We start from the raw sequence: 17014 nt of genomic DNA on the forward strand, positions 1-17014 counted from the left end.
TGACTTTAGAGGTTATGGGATGTATGAGCTAAAATAGATCAAGCAATCATCTACTTCAATTCTTATGGTTTGATTCTTAGGTGACAGTGAGACAATGTTATTTCCTCTAACATAAATGAGAAAAATTCATAGTGCTGTATCACAGAAATAAGCCAACAATTGTAGAATATTGTACATTTCTGGAAAACACAGAGAGGGAGCAGATTCCCTCACAAGAAAATGTGAGAAAATAACACAAGGATAACAAATACAGCAGAATCTCTGAGTTATGTATAGTGGGTGAAACCATCATTATACATATGTAGAAGGGCAGGATCTGGGAGGGCTGATGTGGCGGAATTAATAAGGCAGGAGGACCCAGAGGGAATGCAGGAAGATGGGGTGGAGAATGAGAGACAGGTGGGTGCCCTGGTGGGAGTAGACACACCCAGGATGGAAGGGAGGGGAGTCAAAACCCTTTAAAGGGGAGATGGGAGGAGGGTGAAGCCGCTGGAGAAGAGGGTATGGAGAGGGACCTGGAGAAAGGAGAGGCAAAGTGACTCCCAGCCCGCTAAGGGTAGGCTGCCCCACAGCCCTGTATAACTCTTGGGGCAGACCGAGGGTGGGGCCCCACCTAGGTGTAGAGCTACCCGACTTGCGGTGGGAAGGGGACCTAGGCGAATGGCGCTGGGATGACTGGAAAGCTATTCCTGCCCACAAGGAGGGGAATCTGGAAGGTCACTGGTGGGACACTCAGGGTAACCGGTGGGAGTACGGGCCTCAGCCCCAGGAGTGGGAAAAAGATGAGAGGGAGTTTCGGAAATGCGTTTCGGCATCCTATGGGCCCCTCCGAAGTTTAAAGAGAAATAATAATAATAATAAATTTTATTTCTATTTCCTGCCTCTCCCTGCGGATCGAGGCGGGATTACAATAAATAAATTATTCCAGCAATAAAATCATATCAAACACATTCAATAAAAACAATAGTATATTATCAATATAATAACGTTAATAAAATACAATTAACTTTAATAAAACATACAGTACTAATGGAGGTGGGATATTTTACAGCAAATTTGGTGGATAGGCTTGCTGGAAGAGATCCGTCTTGAGTGCCTTCTTGAAGGCATCTAAGGTGGTAATAAGTCGGATCTCTTCCAGCAAGTCATTCCATAACTTGGGGGCTATAGCGGAAAATGCTCTGTGGGAAATTGTTGTTAACCTAGTTTTTGCACTCTCTAATTTCTTCCCAGATGTCCTGAGAGTGTGGGGCGGATTGTGTAGGGAGAGGCATTCCCTCAAGTAACTCGGGCCCAAGCCATATAGGCCTTTAAAGGTAGTAACACTTTGTACTGGGACCGGAAGCTGATCGGCAGCCAGTGAAGAGATTTTAATATTGGTGTTATGTGGTCAAACCTAGATGTTCCGGTGACCAACCTAGCTGCAGCATTTTGAACCAACTGAAGCTTCTGAACTTGGTACAAAGGTAGCCCCATGTAGAGCACATTACAGAAATCTAAATGAGAGATTACCAGTGTGAGTAACACTGCTTCAAGTCCTTTTGGTCCAGGTAGGGACGCAGTTGGCGTATCAACCAAAGTTGGTACCAAGTACTCCTAGCCATTGCATCTACTTGAGATGACAACTGCAGAGACAGATCTAGGAGTACTCCCAAACTGCGAACGTCGTCCTTTAGGAGAAGTGTGACCCGATCCAGGACAGGTTGGCAAACTTCCCTGCCTGGACCTAGGGATCCTATTGCTAGTACATCCATTTTCTCTGGATTCAGTCTGAGTTTGTTTTCCCTCATCCAGCCCATTACCGACTCAAGACAGGCATTCAGAGGAGAGATGCCATCTTTGGTCACTGCAAGACTTGGAAGCATAGAGAAACATATTTGGGTGTCATCAGTATACTGATAACACCGCGCCCCATGTCTCCGGATGATCTCTCCCAGCAGCTTCATGTAAATATTAAACAGCAGGGGGGACAGAATGGCACACTGAGGGACACCAGATGTCAGCTCTCTTTTACGAAAGCAGCTGTCCCCCAGCCTCACCATCTGGAATCTACTCAAGAGGTAGGAACAGAATCACTGTAGTTCTGAAGACCCCATCTGATGCAAGACGTGGACCAGCCCAGTCAACTAGGGACTTTAAGTTGGGATTTTGGTTGTTATAGTCACATGGAATGATCTCAGTAAGGTTACTTTGCACATGTGTTTGTTTATGGACACTGCAATGGAGCCACAAGGGAACCATCACATGCCTGGGCCTGCGGACCCGCCCACAACATATCAGTGGTTTTAAACCATAGTCCCTCCAAATGTTCCGGATTTCCATTTGCCAAAAACCCAGCCAGCTCACCGACAGAAAGGTTGAGGTCTAAATCATCCCAGAGTCAGTGGTTCACTGAATATGATACCAATGATGTCTTTCTCCAAGTTACTATCTGTGTGTAACTAAAATGGCACCCCTATGCACCAAAGGAGTAGAGCAGTAGACTTTGAGGAGCCCCAAAGTGCCCCACACACAATTTAGAGGATAATTTTAAAAGTGGGTATGTACTAAACAACCCAGTTAAAACTCAGCATGCTCAGTTGCCACCAGATTCTGATTTTCTGGTGTGGAAGAGAACGTGAAACAGCTGGAGGTGTCAGGGAGGGCAGAGTTCAGAAAAGGATGTGGTTAACTGACTGGCATCAGCCCTGATCAGAAACAATGGTTTCTTGCAGGTCCCAATTGGGGGGTCATTCAGATATTGCTGCTGTTGTTGTTTTAGTGGAACAATATGAATGACCTCACCCATGCCTTCTGGGATTCTTATTCACACTATGGAACCTTGTCTGTTTGCATCTCTGGGAGTCTGGTTGCTCATATGTACCTGTGCTCAAATAAACATGGAGTCAACAATGCAAATGTATTCAAAATGCATTCAAGGCATGCAGAGTTTAATTCTGAATTATCCCATGTTTATGTGCATCGGTTATTCACACTGATGATGATGCAAATCTTTTTTTAAAAAATTGCAAAAAGTTCTAGTATTGATTATCTCAGGTTAAGTGGTACCCCACACAGACACAACTTAATTACATGCATTTGTGATGCATGTGAACAACAGAGATTCAACCTAGATTCATCCTGCATTATTTTCACCATCTGAATAGGGCCTTACATCTAGTAATAATGCATTTGCATGCTGTAATAGCCAATAATGGTGGCTGAGAAAGAAGAGAAAGGTATCAGCATCCTCAAAGGAACTCCAAAGTTTTCAGGACTAGAAAGAAATAGGGGAAAAACAGGAGGCAGGAGATTGAAACACCAGAGATGAAAATAATGTTAGGAAATATTTGAAAAAATTGTCAAAAATCATATTTCTTGAGTGTTGGAAAGACTAAATAACAAGAACCCTGGACTGAAGACATTCTCAGTATGAAACTTATTCTGCACAAAGTTTACAAATTTCTTTGTGCAAAACTAGCAATTTTTTTAAACAGGAATCAGCATTTTTTGCATAGAAAATAACACTTTAATAGAAAGTATTTGAAAAGTGTGCAGTTTGAAACTTGTTTTGCCAAAATTTGAAGAGGAGTGTTGCACAGAAAACAGCATTTGTGTGTGTGTGTAAGAGAAAGCAATTTCTATTTAGAAAATAATACCTCAGGAGAGGGGGGAGATGCACAAATTTTGCAAAGAAAAAGTCCTGAAGTGTGAACAGTTTTTGAAAGCTGCACAGTTTTTGAAGACATTCTTGCAGCAGGACTAAAATTGCTAAATTACTTGTGGCTTCCTTTGAGTACTAATTTAGCAAAGGATTATATTCCTCCTACCACATACATAGTCCAATGAATTCTGAACACACTTAGCATCCACAGAATGCTCAGTATTTCTTGCGGAGGAGGGATGGAACAGAGTATCCAGAAAAAGGACATGGCCTGCTGGCACACTAAACATGCACACTCCACACTGCAACATTTTGCTACAGACCGTGGTCTATATAACTTGAAATTGTCTACTCTGGCTGGCAGTAGCATAGCATACCATATAAAAAGGTGTATTTTAACTACTAGAAAATTGGTATGGAAACTGTATATCTTTAAACTGGTCTGTATTGTTGGTAAGGTATGTCAGGAAACAGATTTTCTTACTGGGTAGTGAAGAAGGAGAGATACACCACAAATAGGGCCAGCCCTCCTTGATAGGAGAATTGATGTCTAAATGGTGCAATGACTTTTTTTTTTTTTTTTTAAAGTGTTGCCTGTAGGGCACTATTTCATCTCTTCCAGGTAGCAAAATGTTTTGAGACTGTACTACCTACTTCATTGCCTGCAGAAATCAAGAGGTAGCACTGGAGGCATGAGGAGGCTGGGTGAATATAATGCAAGTGTGTCTTGGAAATGTTACTTTCTTATGGACTACAACTCCCAGATTTCTTCAGAATTCTAGTGCCTGAGAGCAGAGCTATAAAGTATCTTAAAGGATGCTGGTGGGGACTTGCAGAATAAAACCCAGAGTGGATTAAAGAGGGCTTTTGGATGCATGGGGAATTAGTGAAAATGGCTTGCATTGCCCAGCTGCAAAAGAAAGGGATGTGCATGTGATAGATAAATGGGATGAACAGTTACCTGGCTGTACAGATGGGCAGCGTGGGTTGCATACATCCGGAAGAAAGAGAGAATGTGTGTGTGTGTGTGTGTGTGTGTAAGAGAAAAAGAGGGAGAAGTAGAGTTCAATAGTGATCCAAAAATAAACCGTATATGTAGTGTTGAGGGTGAGACAGGAGGAAATAAGAATTTGTGACTGTATGTCCACAGTGTGTGGGGTATTTTTCTTTTTAGTGATTTACAATGAGTTTCCTATGTTAGGAAATATATTTAGTAGAATAAACTAATTTTAGAGGTAATCTGGGTAAATAATTGGCTTGTCTTCCTCTGACATGTATGGTCTGCTGGACAGAGCTTGGGAAGTTATTTTTTAAAAATAATTCATTTCCATTGCTTATTACAGTGCTGGGGAAGTAACACATTGATGATACTCATTGTAGTATTGGAAGTGTGACTTCTTATATTGTTTGATGTGTTGCTTGTTATTTTTCCATTGCATTGGGTGGTAGTGAAGATTTTAGGATTAATAAAAGAATGACAAACTCCTTGTCAAAATGCTTCCAAAATACCACTTAAAAGTAACTTGTGGTAGTAACTGGAAACTGTTATTCAATACACCAGTAAAGCAACTTCACTCTTATTTACTGTACTAGTTTTGAAAGGCTTCTGAAGCACAAAGCTGTATATTCAGGGGACTGATTTAGTGTCCTAGGGCTTACCTGCCAGCTTTGATTTTTGTTTTGTTTTTCTTGAGTAAGTTGTGTTTTTGTTTGATAATTTCTCTTTCTGAGGAAATGGTACTTTCTGACTGGCTATAGTCATCACACTATTTGATGACTAGGCTATGTTCTTACTGGTAGTCATGTTGTGCTGGTGCCAGTGACAAATTTTCAGAATTCCAACTGTGCCTTCTGGTCCCAAAAGGCTGGAAACAACTGATAACACGGTCAGAAAGTAAGTCAGGCTGTGCAAGCTCCACCAAGTCACCTAGAGACAATCTTCATTGCTGAACATATTTGAAACTAGGTTTACCAAATGCAAATCTAACATGTTATCAACAATGTTTTAGTGATTCTCACAAGTGTTGCTATTGTTATTGTTCTTAGGACTAATCAGTATTCATTCCAGAACTTATGAAATTTGCTACAAGTGAAATCAGTGAGCTTACCACTTACCACTTACATTATGAAATCGAAGCTTACTGATTTCACCTGTAGCGAATTCTGCAAGTGCTGAAATGAACAGATTATTTTTATGAGTGAATAAAAGAGTGCACCAGTCAGTCTTCAGTCAGTTTGACTACCTGAGAATATACTTTGATGACTTCAGAGTAGATATGTCAACCCTTTAACAAAGAGAAAGTGGAAGCTCCATGCTGATACAGTTAACTGCTGTACCATATATATATATATATATATATATATATATATATATATATATATTATGTAGAGAGTAAACAACTTTTCCTTTGCTTTTAAGAATGTGAGAGGAACAAATGAAGACATGAAAGCAGATACATCCATGCATCAGTCCTACCTGAGTCCTGAAGCCAACTGAAATGGTAACTGCTCTGCTAGAATCTCTAACCACCTGGAGACTAATTAAAGTGTTCTTCCTGAGTGCCACAGCCAGACGAGACCCAACAGCAAAGTAGATTAAACCCCAAGAAGAATCACTTTCTGGGACTATTATGTATGCAAATCTGGCACTGTTGTTTAAAGCTGCTCCTGCACCCACTTCATAGAGCTCCACAAAAAAAGAAGTCTCCAATTCAGGCACCTGTAAATTAGAAAGACTATTCAGGGTACTTTAGCAATTCACCTTGAAAGGCAAATGTAACAAAATAAATTTGGAACTCGACCCCAGGGTGTAGAATTTCCATTCCAAAGAGGACATTGCTAACCCCCACCATCAGGTTGTCCTTCCACTATGAGGCAATGATCATTGTATTAGGTTTTTAGCAACTGTCTGATTCTGAGGGAGTGAATCCCCGCAAGGCACTCATACCAAAACAAAATCTAAAACATCAGGCCTACTTTCAGGCATTTTTTGGCCCTCAAACCACCCAAAACCATAGCTGTTTGCTTCGCCAGATCCTCCAAAGCCCTCCATATCTCCACAAAACATAAAAGTGATCTACAGTATTATATTTTAACTCTGTGTTTATTTGCTTTTAATTGTGTTTTGTATTTTAACATCTTGTACGCCACCTTGAGCCTTGAGAGAGGTAGGAAAGAAAGAAAATTGATGATGATGATGATGATGATGATGATGATGATGATGATGATGATGATTAAATGAAAAATCATTCAAAATTGTGGCCAGAATTGATACTGCATCACTTCAGGCATGGCAAAATGTATCAGTACGAACTGCCAAGTGGACACAGGGTGGAAAAATAGCTCTAGCCCCCTGTGCAGCTGTCCACCTATACCTTAAAGGAAGGAATATGACACCAGGACACATAAACATTTTGTCCTAAGGAAAATACACATTGGTCTGAAACAGATGGGTGAAAATAGCTGGCTTCCATGTGGCTTGAGGGCATGGCAATTACATGACTCACACCCCCAAGCTGTGTGGAAGCCGTCCCCAAGCTGTCCAAATCCAGAAAAGCCGCCCTGAAAAGGAGGAGAAAAAAAACACTCCTTTTCAGAGGTCGCTTGGGAACTGTGGCAGCAGGGAGGATTGGGGTTGCAAACATGTGGTTGATACGGCTCTGGGCCAAGAAGCACTGGGGTGGCCCCAATCTGTCCTTTTTGGGCAGTCTGTTTCACCCCATTGTGGTGGACAAGGTCCCAGTGAGTGCCCAATGAGTAATTATGATGCCACTAGAAACTAAGATCAATTTATACACAAGTTAATATGAGGATGGAAACTCAAGGGGCCCTAAAAACATCATGTTATAGGAAGAAAGTGTAGTTTTTGCTAGGCAGGTGAAAATATAAGATGATGGTTATGAGGATCCTGAAGGAGAGACAACCCAAAATCCATGTGATTAAAGAAGCAGCCCACTTCAAATGGAAAGAGGAAAACATCAGGTCTATGGGTATATTTACACCATTTATGGAATCTTGCTATTTGTAGTTAGAGAAGTCTAGTGTACTTCTCTGAATTACAACTCTAGAAATCTCTAACAAAAAAATCAAATATCTTTCCAAGCTACAAATCCAGTAATTCTTTAAGATGGAACCATGTACTGTCATTAGACTGCTATATCTGTGTAATTCAGTCGCACTCCATCTTTCTTAGGTCTGTGAAGGACATGGGGAAGTTTGGGGAATTTAAGAAGTCAACTTGCACTGCCTGTGAAATTAGAGTTCACATGGGCTATTGTGGTGGTGAGATGGAATAAATAGAATTTGAGTTAAAATAGGCTATAAAATGGATCCTTAAAAATAAGTTTAAATCTACAAGGCACAGTTTTGGAAGTTTTTAAACCTGACCATAAAAGCTAATGTAGTAGAGTGTTTTACCATTGAAAAACTGGATGGGCAATCAGATTAGCAAGCCAAATTTCAGACAGTACTCCTGACTCCTGACCTAAAGTCAGGAGTACTGGCTGAAATTTGGCTTGCTAATCTGGAGATTTACCTTTCCTGAGCATGAATGACGAAACAGAACTGAGTGGAAAATCATTTACAATGTCCTAGAGAATATGTCTAGGAGTCTCTATTTAAAGACATTTGTACCAGTTCAATAGTTCTTAGCTAGTGAAATACCTAAAATTCTAGAAATTTTCCACTGTATGCTTTTCAAAGGTAAATAATCCTGTGCATAACATGTCTGCACAGAGAACACAAGGGATGGACAGATCCAATAGTCCAATTATATGCTAATGTCAGCAAGCAAACATCTGCTTCCCCAGCTTCCCCTTGCCCACCCTGATAACAACATTTCCATTTGCAGCCTGGGTAATATTTTGGGGACTCCTTAGAAAACCATTCCAGCCCATGTTGACAATACCATAATAACAAGTACTCACATTATCTGGTTTGATCTCAATAGAAATGGTGCATTCTGTTTGACCAACATTACAAGTTGTAACTCCTCTGACAGCTATCAGCTCATTTGCCAAATCTGTGCCATTCTTCTGCAGGACAACAGATGTTCGATTAAAGGTAACACGCCATGAGATCTCCACATCTTCAAAAGCCCTATCAACAATGAAGAAAAAATAAATACACTGACAAAAGCAGCCAATAAGGAAGTGTATAACTTCACTCCAGCGTTTCCCTCCTGCGCTCCCAAATTTACCACTGCAGAATACTGTGCTTTTAAGAAGTAAAAAACAAAAATCATTTTGTGGCATTGCTTCCTAAGGCTATTCAGAGATACCTTAAAGAAGCCTACTAGATTTGACTTTTACAATTCAATGTGGGTCTTCTGTAATGTTCTTAGCTGATTTCAGGACCATGTCGTTCCTGTGATGTTTTCTACCTTTGTCTCCCTGTCAACATTTTTGAAAAATGTTTTAATTTCTTTATATTTAACATGTCAAAGTAAAGAAGGGCAGTGACATTCAGTCACTTCTCAGGGAATAAAGGCACTGTGGGTGCATCTAAACTAAAAACAATGCAGTTTGACACCACTTTAACTGCCACGGCTCTAGCCTACAGAATCCTAGGTTTTGCAGATTTGTAAGGCACTGGCACTCTTTGCCACTGAAGTCTAAACACCTTGTAAAATTACAAATCTCACGATTCCATAGGATGGAGCTAGTACACTTAAAGTGGTGTCAAACTGTATTATTTCTAGAGTGTAGATGCATCCTAAGTAGCACTATGAGGATATAAGAGAGATTATGAGAAACTCTTTGAATTCTAACAAAAGCCTTAGGACAAATTGACTGGCAAATACCAGCCACTGCAACAAGTGAAGGATAACTGAACATCCACTACTTCTTTGATTTGAACTACATGTATATAAGCATTCAAGAAAAGAGTTAAGAGATGCTCAACTTTTTAAAAATAACACATTCAGCATTTTGAAAGATAGGGAACTGGATCTTCAGCAGTTTCAGAAAGGTTGCTCAAATAAAGTTGAGCAATCTTTTCAGCCCATCATTCTATCTTAGTACTTTCAGCTCTAAACATAATGGACTGGATCCCCGCTTAGGAGTGGGTTTCAAGGAAGATTATTATTGAGTCTGAGATCAGGTGCACTATGAACCTCTGGTCCTATGTAATGGATCATTGCATCTTTAGTGAAGTCAGAAATAAATCAAAAGTGCATGTAAATAGGAAGGAAATTAATTTCACACCTCTGCTATTATGTATATGAGTTAGGCTGATAAAGCGTTCAATTCTCTCATTTTTGCTCAGTTCTAGTACACTGACTGACTGATTTAAATCATATTCTAAATTTGTGAAGAAGATCTGCCAGATTGCACTAAACTACTGGAGCATCTATAAAGGGAAAGATTTATTATAAAATTCCATGTTAACCTCTTCTGCTAATAGCAGCATCCTTGATTTCAATACAGCATATTAGTGCATGTGGGGACAGCACTTTTTACCAGCCATTGCCTGCACCTGTTTGGTTGCCGTGTAACAATGAGTTGCACTTCCCTCTTCTCAGAATCCTCATTAAGCAGGAGGCCATGTTGTGCCTCTCCAATGAATCCCAGAATTCCATTCTGAAGATCATTTCCTATATGAAAAAGGGATAATCTAAAATTATTAAGAAAATCATGCTTGTCCATTTATTTTCCTATCACACAAAAACAGTGATACTTATACAAAACTGAATAAGAACATATTATTGCATAGATGAAGAAACTGAATGTGGTCTTAATATTTTAATTGGATTTGTTTTGTAAAGCTACAATAGAAATATTGGATGACTAATATTGCCAATAGGGGTTCTGTTGGGCTTTTTTGGTTATAATAACCACACTGCTTTTGTAGATGAAACAGCATTTGCTTACTAAACCATCAGTCATTAAAAAAACCACTGGTTACATAAACCTGGGATGGTATTGCAGGTTGATGACAATAGGTAGAACTTTCATCAAGATTTTAGAAAATCTATTAACATTTCAGCTAATTTAAGGAATACTTCAGGGTTTTCAAAAGACGTGGCAAGGGTATGTTGACTTGATCAAAATGGACAGTTGAACATAAAAACTGCTTGATGCTGTAACTCAGGAATGGAAAAGGTATAGCCTATTCACCATATGAGGCCTCTAAGTCCATTTCTTGACCTAAATTTAAAAGTGGAAGTAAGATGCCAGGTGTCAAACACAGATCCAAGTTCTTTACTAGTCCACATTTACTCTTACTATTCTGGCTGGAAAGCTCAAACGGAAACTTTCAGGTCATATGACATATGGAAAGAGAGCCTTTTCAGGAGATAACACATGTAAAATATACAGTAATAACTTCATGAAATACCCTCTCAGCTGAACTACAGTTTTAAAAAATCTATATTGCCAAGAGTGTTTTTTTTCTTAAAGTCACAGCCAAGCTCTTCATAAGGAAGGGCGGGATAGAAAAAAAAACTTTATATGGAAGTTAAGATTCAGTAAAAAACAGTCTTATATTGAAAGTGGGAGAAATTCCTTCTCTCATCTCATCATAAAGTACTAAGACTGTTTTTTTATGTTCTCCTAAATTTTCAGCCAAAAAGCTGAAAAGCAATGAAGAACTATAGGCAATGAAGGTGCTGCATAAATAACCACATTCATATTATGTAAGCTGCTTTCTGAGTTAAAAACAAAACAAAACACTAGTACCTTTGATAATTATTGCGGCAAACCCTGCAAATCCATATTCATCCATCATTTCTGTAATCTGAGCTCCACCTTGAGGGTCAGAAAGGATAACACCAAAAAATTCTTGTCCTTCAGGCTCATCATCATCAAGAATTCTGACAGACACTTGGCTTTCTCTTTCTCCATCCACTAATGCAACAGACAGAGCCAGCTCTTCAAAATCTGCCCCTTCAATTGCCCAAGTTATGTTAGAAATCCCAGCCACAACCTCAAAGGAGAATGGAATTGTTCCTCTCTGAGCATTTATTCCACCAAATGTTTTAACACTGACCGAGACATTTCCCACAAACCCCTGAGTCCTTCTAATGTGAATCAGAACTGTGCTGTTGTTTGTGTCTTCTTCAGTGTAAATAACAGCTGGTCCAAGGCTTAAAATTCCATGATGGATATCCCCAGCCAGTATGGTAACTGATGCAACATTAAATTCTGGGTTCAAACGTGGATTCTGGATTAGGTCAAATTGCTGTATAGCTAAAATGTCCACAGATGTTAAATTCACAAAAAATAGTTCATCATCTTCTGAAATGTTGTCATCAATGATCAAGATTTCAAACACAGCTTCAACCTGAAGAGGCCTAAAAACAAGTTCTCCACCAAGAACGGGTACAAAGTCATCTATTGGTTTGGCACTTCCTGCAATTGTCTGATAGAACAGTTTTGTAAGGTTGCTTTGGTAACCAAAAAGTCTTTGTACATATAACCTGACTGCTTGCTCTTCTTCCCTTACCAACATTTCTCTTGAGCTAGGAGCAAATTGAAAGATTCCCAATGGCTCAATTTCAGCAACAGTGTGGTCTGATCTATAAAAGAAGACAGCAAAAAACAAAGCAAAAGTGGCTTTCAGTTTTCTGAAAATCATCTTTAACTGCTGAAACAAACCAAAAATAGGATAAAACACCTGCATATTGGATTCATCTGAGACTTTCATTTTACTGGATAGATTAGTTCATGAATTCAGTCATTCTGGGTGACCATATTCACACACAGAGATGTGGAGGTCTGTTATTCTATATTTATTTCCAGGATCCTGCATCAGGAGACATGTCTCTGTCATGTCACTACAATAGATCTCCCAATTAAGCTTCCAGCTTCTTTTTCAGTGTGGCAACCCTCCCCCTCAAGACAATCATTTCCAGTGGAGAGTCAGGGGAGCAACAGAGATGTGTCCAGCTATTTCTTTTAAGCAGGACACAGCACAACAGGCATTGTCAGGGACCTCTTAGGGGTTCCTTGAGAAATGTGATGTTATTGCTATGCATCCATCTAAATAACTAGCCATATCTCTGCTGCTCCAACTATTTTGGGCAGGGCGGTGTTTAGATGAAATTCCAATCTTCCACAATGACCACAGAAGTGGGTTATGATGGCATAAGTTGATTGTATGCCACTGGAGTCAATAACAGGATACCAGCTTATATCTATCGATGCAAGTGGGTATGTTTGCATAATGAACAGTCTGTAAACAATTTATAGGGCCTTAATAGATGATTACCTTGAAAACCATGTAAGGTGTTCTTTGCATGAGAAGAAAAGATATAATTTAATACCTGAGTTAGTTCACAGTTTTTGCATCCTAGTTTGCTTACCTTAGACGAGCTCCGCCAGACACATTGCTATGCACAGCTGAAAGATGCACAGCAAACACCTCAGGACTACTTGGATTTGGAACAACATGCAATAAAATGACTCTGTTTGTTTCCCCATGCGAAAACTTAACAGTGCCTGAGAAAAGATAATAGGGGCGGGGGGGGGGGGGGAGAATGACTGGTAAACAAGTAGATAGTTGAATAGGAATAATCATTTAATGTTAGATCATGAAGCAATTAAGTTTTATCAGCTATCTGGCTAAGAATGAAATAGGAGCACACTTCTTTTATCCATTCCAGGAATCCCCCTTTTCTAATTCAACAAATTCCTACCCATTGAAGTTCTCATGTGCTGAACATACTTCTAGGAAGATTTTGGAGAATAAAAGGGATGTTAAATTTTAAGCATTTTACGAATAAAAGAATAACTAATATATGTCAACAAATATGGAAAACAAAAGGGTGGCCAACAGACTGGAAATGATCAATGGAAATGATTAACCTTCCATTTTGAAGCCAAGCCCTCCCTCCAGTCCATCTGCCTTGGTCCAGGCCTCGGAGGTTGAGAGGAACTGCTGGACCTCTTACCCTTTCCCGTCATCACTCCCTTCTCCTTCTGTGTCATGTCTTTTTAGATTGTAAGCCTGAGGGCAGGGAACCGTCTAACTAAAAAGATTGCATGTACAGCGCTGTGTAAATTTACAGCGCTTCATAAATAAAGGTTAATAATAATAATAATAATAATAATAATACACATCCCCATCCAGTAAAAAAAGGGGACACAAAGGATTGCAGCAATTATAGGACCATAGAATTAATCTCCCACGCAAGCAAAATTATGCTCAAAATTCCACAACATAGACTCTAATCATACATGGAGAGAGAAATTCCAGAGATACAAGTGGGGTTCAGAAAAGGAACAGGCACTAGGGACCATACTGCAAATATACTATGGCTAATGTAGCACATGAAGGAATTCAAGAAGAAAATCAGTGTGTACTTTATAGCCTATAGCAAAGTATTTGACTGCATAGATCACAAGAAGCTATGAATTGCTCTTAAGGTCATAGGAGTGCCACCACATTTGATATTCCGGATGAGAAATCTGTACTTAGGACAAGAAGCTACTGTCAGAACAGAATATGGAGAAACAGAATTGAAAAAGAGGTCAGGCAAGGCTGCATATCATCACTCTATTTGTTCAACTCATACACAGAACATATCATAAGATTAGCAGATTTAGACTCAGAAGAAGGAGGAGTGGCCTACATAAATTCATCTTAGACAATGAGGAAATAAAAATAGTTTCTGTGCCTTGGATCAGACATTGATAAGAACAGAGACTGGAGTCACGAAATCAGAAGACTAGGAATGGGAAGGGAAGCTATGAAAGAGCTAGGAAGGATCCTAAAGAGTAAAGATATACAACTGAACACTAAAATTAGAATTGTCTCAGCCATTATATTTTCCCAGCCGCCATCCCAGTCATTATATAAGAAAGAGTGTGACAGATCTAACTGAGAGTTCTGATGGAGTAAATTCTATTATCTAATTTTCTAGATAATGACCAGCCTTGAAGAAACATAACAGTTTCCTTTCAACAGGGCTTGGTAAACATCTTATCATACTTCTTTGATCTGCCTACTAAACTTGAGGGACAGCAAATAATAGCACTTACCAGAAGCTGGTGTAATATTGCCCGGGCGAAGATATTCTGGATTAAGGCCAGCTGGATATCCAGAACTCCAGACTACTGTTATAGAGCCATATGCTCCTTTTCGAGTTATCGATGCTTGGCTTGTCCCTGCTGTAATATTTGTAAGTTGTAAGATAACAGAATCAAAGGCGACCTATCAAAACAAGGAAACATGTCATTATTGCCAGAAATGTCTGGAATTATATACAGTATAAGCATCAGAACTCCAGAATTAATAGCAAGGGTACAGCAAGGTTGAGGAAAATCCAGCCCATGAGCTTGTAGCATTTGGGGGATGCTTTTTAATAGAAAAATATGTGTAGCTTTTAAATAGAAAAAAATAAAAAAGAAAGCAAAAAGATGGGGAGGTGATCCAGCAAAGGGGCAGCTGTGCAAGAATGTATGAAAACCTGATGGGGCCCACAAACCTCCAGCTGTCACTGACACCTCAACACAAAGTATTATTCTATACAGTGAAGCATTGCATTATTTACAAAGAAACACAAACTCATGCAGATGTAATTATAATAGAAAACATAAGATAGCAGGTCATTTTTATTCTCACATAATTAATTATATCTAATGAATGATTATGTAGAGAGATCTTATAGCACCTTTGAGACTAACTGAAACAAAGAAGTTGACAGCATGAGCTTTCATAGACTAAAGTTTACTTCCTCAGAAAACTCATGTTGCCAACTTCTTTCTTTCGATTAATTTCAAAGGTGCTACAAGATCTCTCTACATAGTGATTCTACTGACAAAAATGGCTATATCTTTGAATTCTGTATCTAATGAAAATATGCCAAAGTAGCTAACAGTATCTGGAAACACATAGAAAAAAAAACTATCATGTTATTAAGCTATAAATTCCAAAACTGTTGCAAGAATGACTAGATTTTGACTTTTGTGAGGTATCATGACAGTATTTGAGCCACAAAAATATACAGTACTGATTCAGTGTAAGATGTTCTTAGACCCAGAGCAAGCAAAGAAAGATGAACATTAAAGAAGGACTACTGTCCAGTTTTGCACTTCTTTATTGATAAGTAATTTCTTCAAATGCTTCAACATTCTTAACAATATTGGCTATGTACATATAGAAAGCTGTAATCTGCCCTCTGGTGGTAAAGGCACTACACTACTTTAAGTCTCATTACCTGAGAATTGGCAGCTTCCATGGGAATTGGAACAGAGACTGACATTGCTGTCTCCAAAATCTTAGGCACAATCTTGGCACTGACATTAAAAAGGGTTACATTGCTCAATTCCAAAGTAAAATTCAAGCCCAAGAAAAGAAATACCTAGAAGGAGACACACAACAAATCCTTAGCAGTTCTTATTGAGGAAGAACCATTTCAAAACAGCAGTTTTACAAAACCTTATCCAAAATAATGATAGCAACAGGTAACAATTTTAAAATAATAACTAATATTAGATGGCAGCATACTTAGGAGCTCATCACTTGGCTTTTAAATTCAGCTTACCTCTATCCAGCTTAAAGCTTATTTTGGGCAGCATCTCTTTTTTTATAGATTAAAAAACATAAAACATACATAAAAATGACAATTAGACAAACAAACTATATTTTTTTAAAAAACCAAGTCATAATAACTAAACAAGGCAGAAAAAGAAAATACATGTTTTTCCAGATCTCTGAGGGCATAAAAAGAGATATTGCTCACAAAATATTGTTGTGCTGCTTACTCAAAACAGTTGCAAACAATACAATAAAGAGCTTCAAGGGGCTTGCAAGGTGAAGGGAAATTACAGACCTGGGTTTGTAGTGGCACTGTTTTCACTCCATAACTGGAACCTTCATTAATTTGCAGTTGTCCTATTTCACTGGCTGCTATAAGTAGGTTCTCTTCTTTGGGATATGAAATCTGATACTCTACAATAGCATCTGCAAAAGTCCCTGCATGCCGAGTTACATTAATCTGGATGTGGCGGCTAAGATCCCTCTCCACCATTACTGACTGCTTTTCAGAATATAAGGCAAATACTCCATAAGGATCATCATTTGCAATGACTGTGAATTTAGAAATGCTTTTCTCCAGATCCACATCAGCACCTCCTTCTACTGAAGTAATTTGCAACACATAATGCTCATCTATTTCAGGCAGATCATCAGGTAACAAGGATATAACAATCTCAGATGTCCTTTGTTGATCAGGAATTAAAACAGAGCCAGTGGTTGTGAGGAAATCACCCGTGGTATCGGAATCACTACTTATTTGCCAGTGAACCTGGAATAAAGTATTTTTTTTTTTAAAAAAAAAACTTTGATCAAAAACTTGATGAAACTTAGTATCTTTTAGATATAATATAGAGTTCATATATACAGGAAAATATAATTCTCTAAAATAAAGAA

At 38.9% G+C, this 17014-nt stretch overlaps 1 protein-coding gene across 1 annotated transcript in view; it reads right to left on the reverse strand.

Moving 5' to 3' along the window:
- Positions 1-17014, reverse strand: part of ADGRV1 (adhesion G protein-coupled receptor V1) — a 361649-nt gene that overhangs the window by 182134 nt on the left and 162501 nt on the right. The window contains exons 70-77 of the mRNA XM_089483154.1: positions 16416-16889; positions 15801-15944; positions 14623-14794; positions 12945-13080; positions 11320-12158; positions 10118-10235; positions 8569-8740; positions 6120-6362 (exon numbers count right to left, since the gene is read on the reverse strand). Coding sequence (XP_089339280.1) covers positions 6120-6362; positions 8569-8740; positions 10118-10235; positions 11320-12158; positions 12945-13080; positions 14623-14794; positions 15801-15944; positions 16416-16889 — 2298 coding nt within the window. The remainder of the gene's footprint in view (positions 1-6119; positions 6363-8568; positions 8741-10117; positions 10236-11319; positions 12159-12944; positions 13081-14622; positions 14795-15800; positions 15945-16415; positions 16890-17014) is intronic.

The sequence above is a fragment of the Sceloporus occidentalis genome, unplaced genomic scaffold, assembly GCF_023333645.1.
Source record: "Sceloporus occidentalis isolate IW3139 unplaced genomic scaffold, rSceOcc1.0.p SCAF_1, whole genome shotgun sequence".
Taxonomy (NCBI): Eukaryota; Metazoa; Chordata; class Lepidosauria; order Squamata; family Phrynosomatidae; genus Sceloporus; species Sceloporus occidentalis.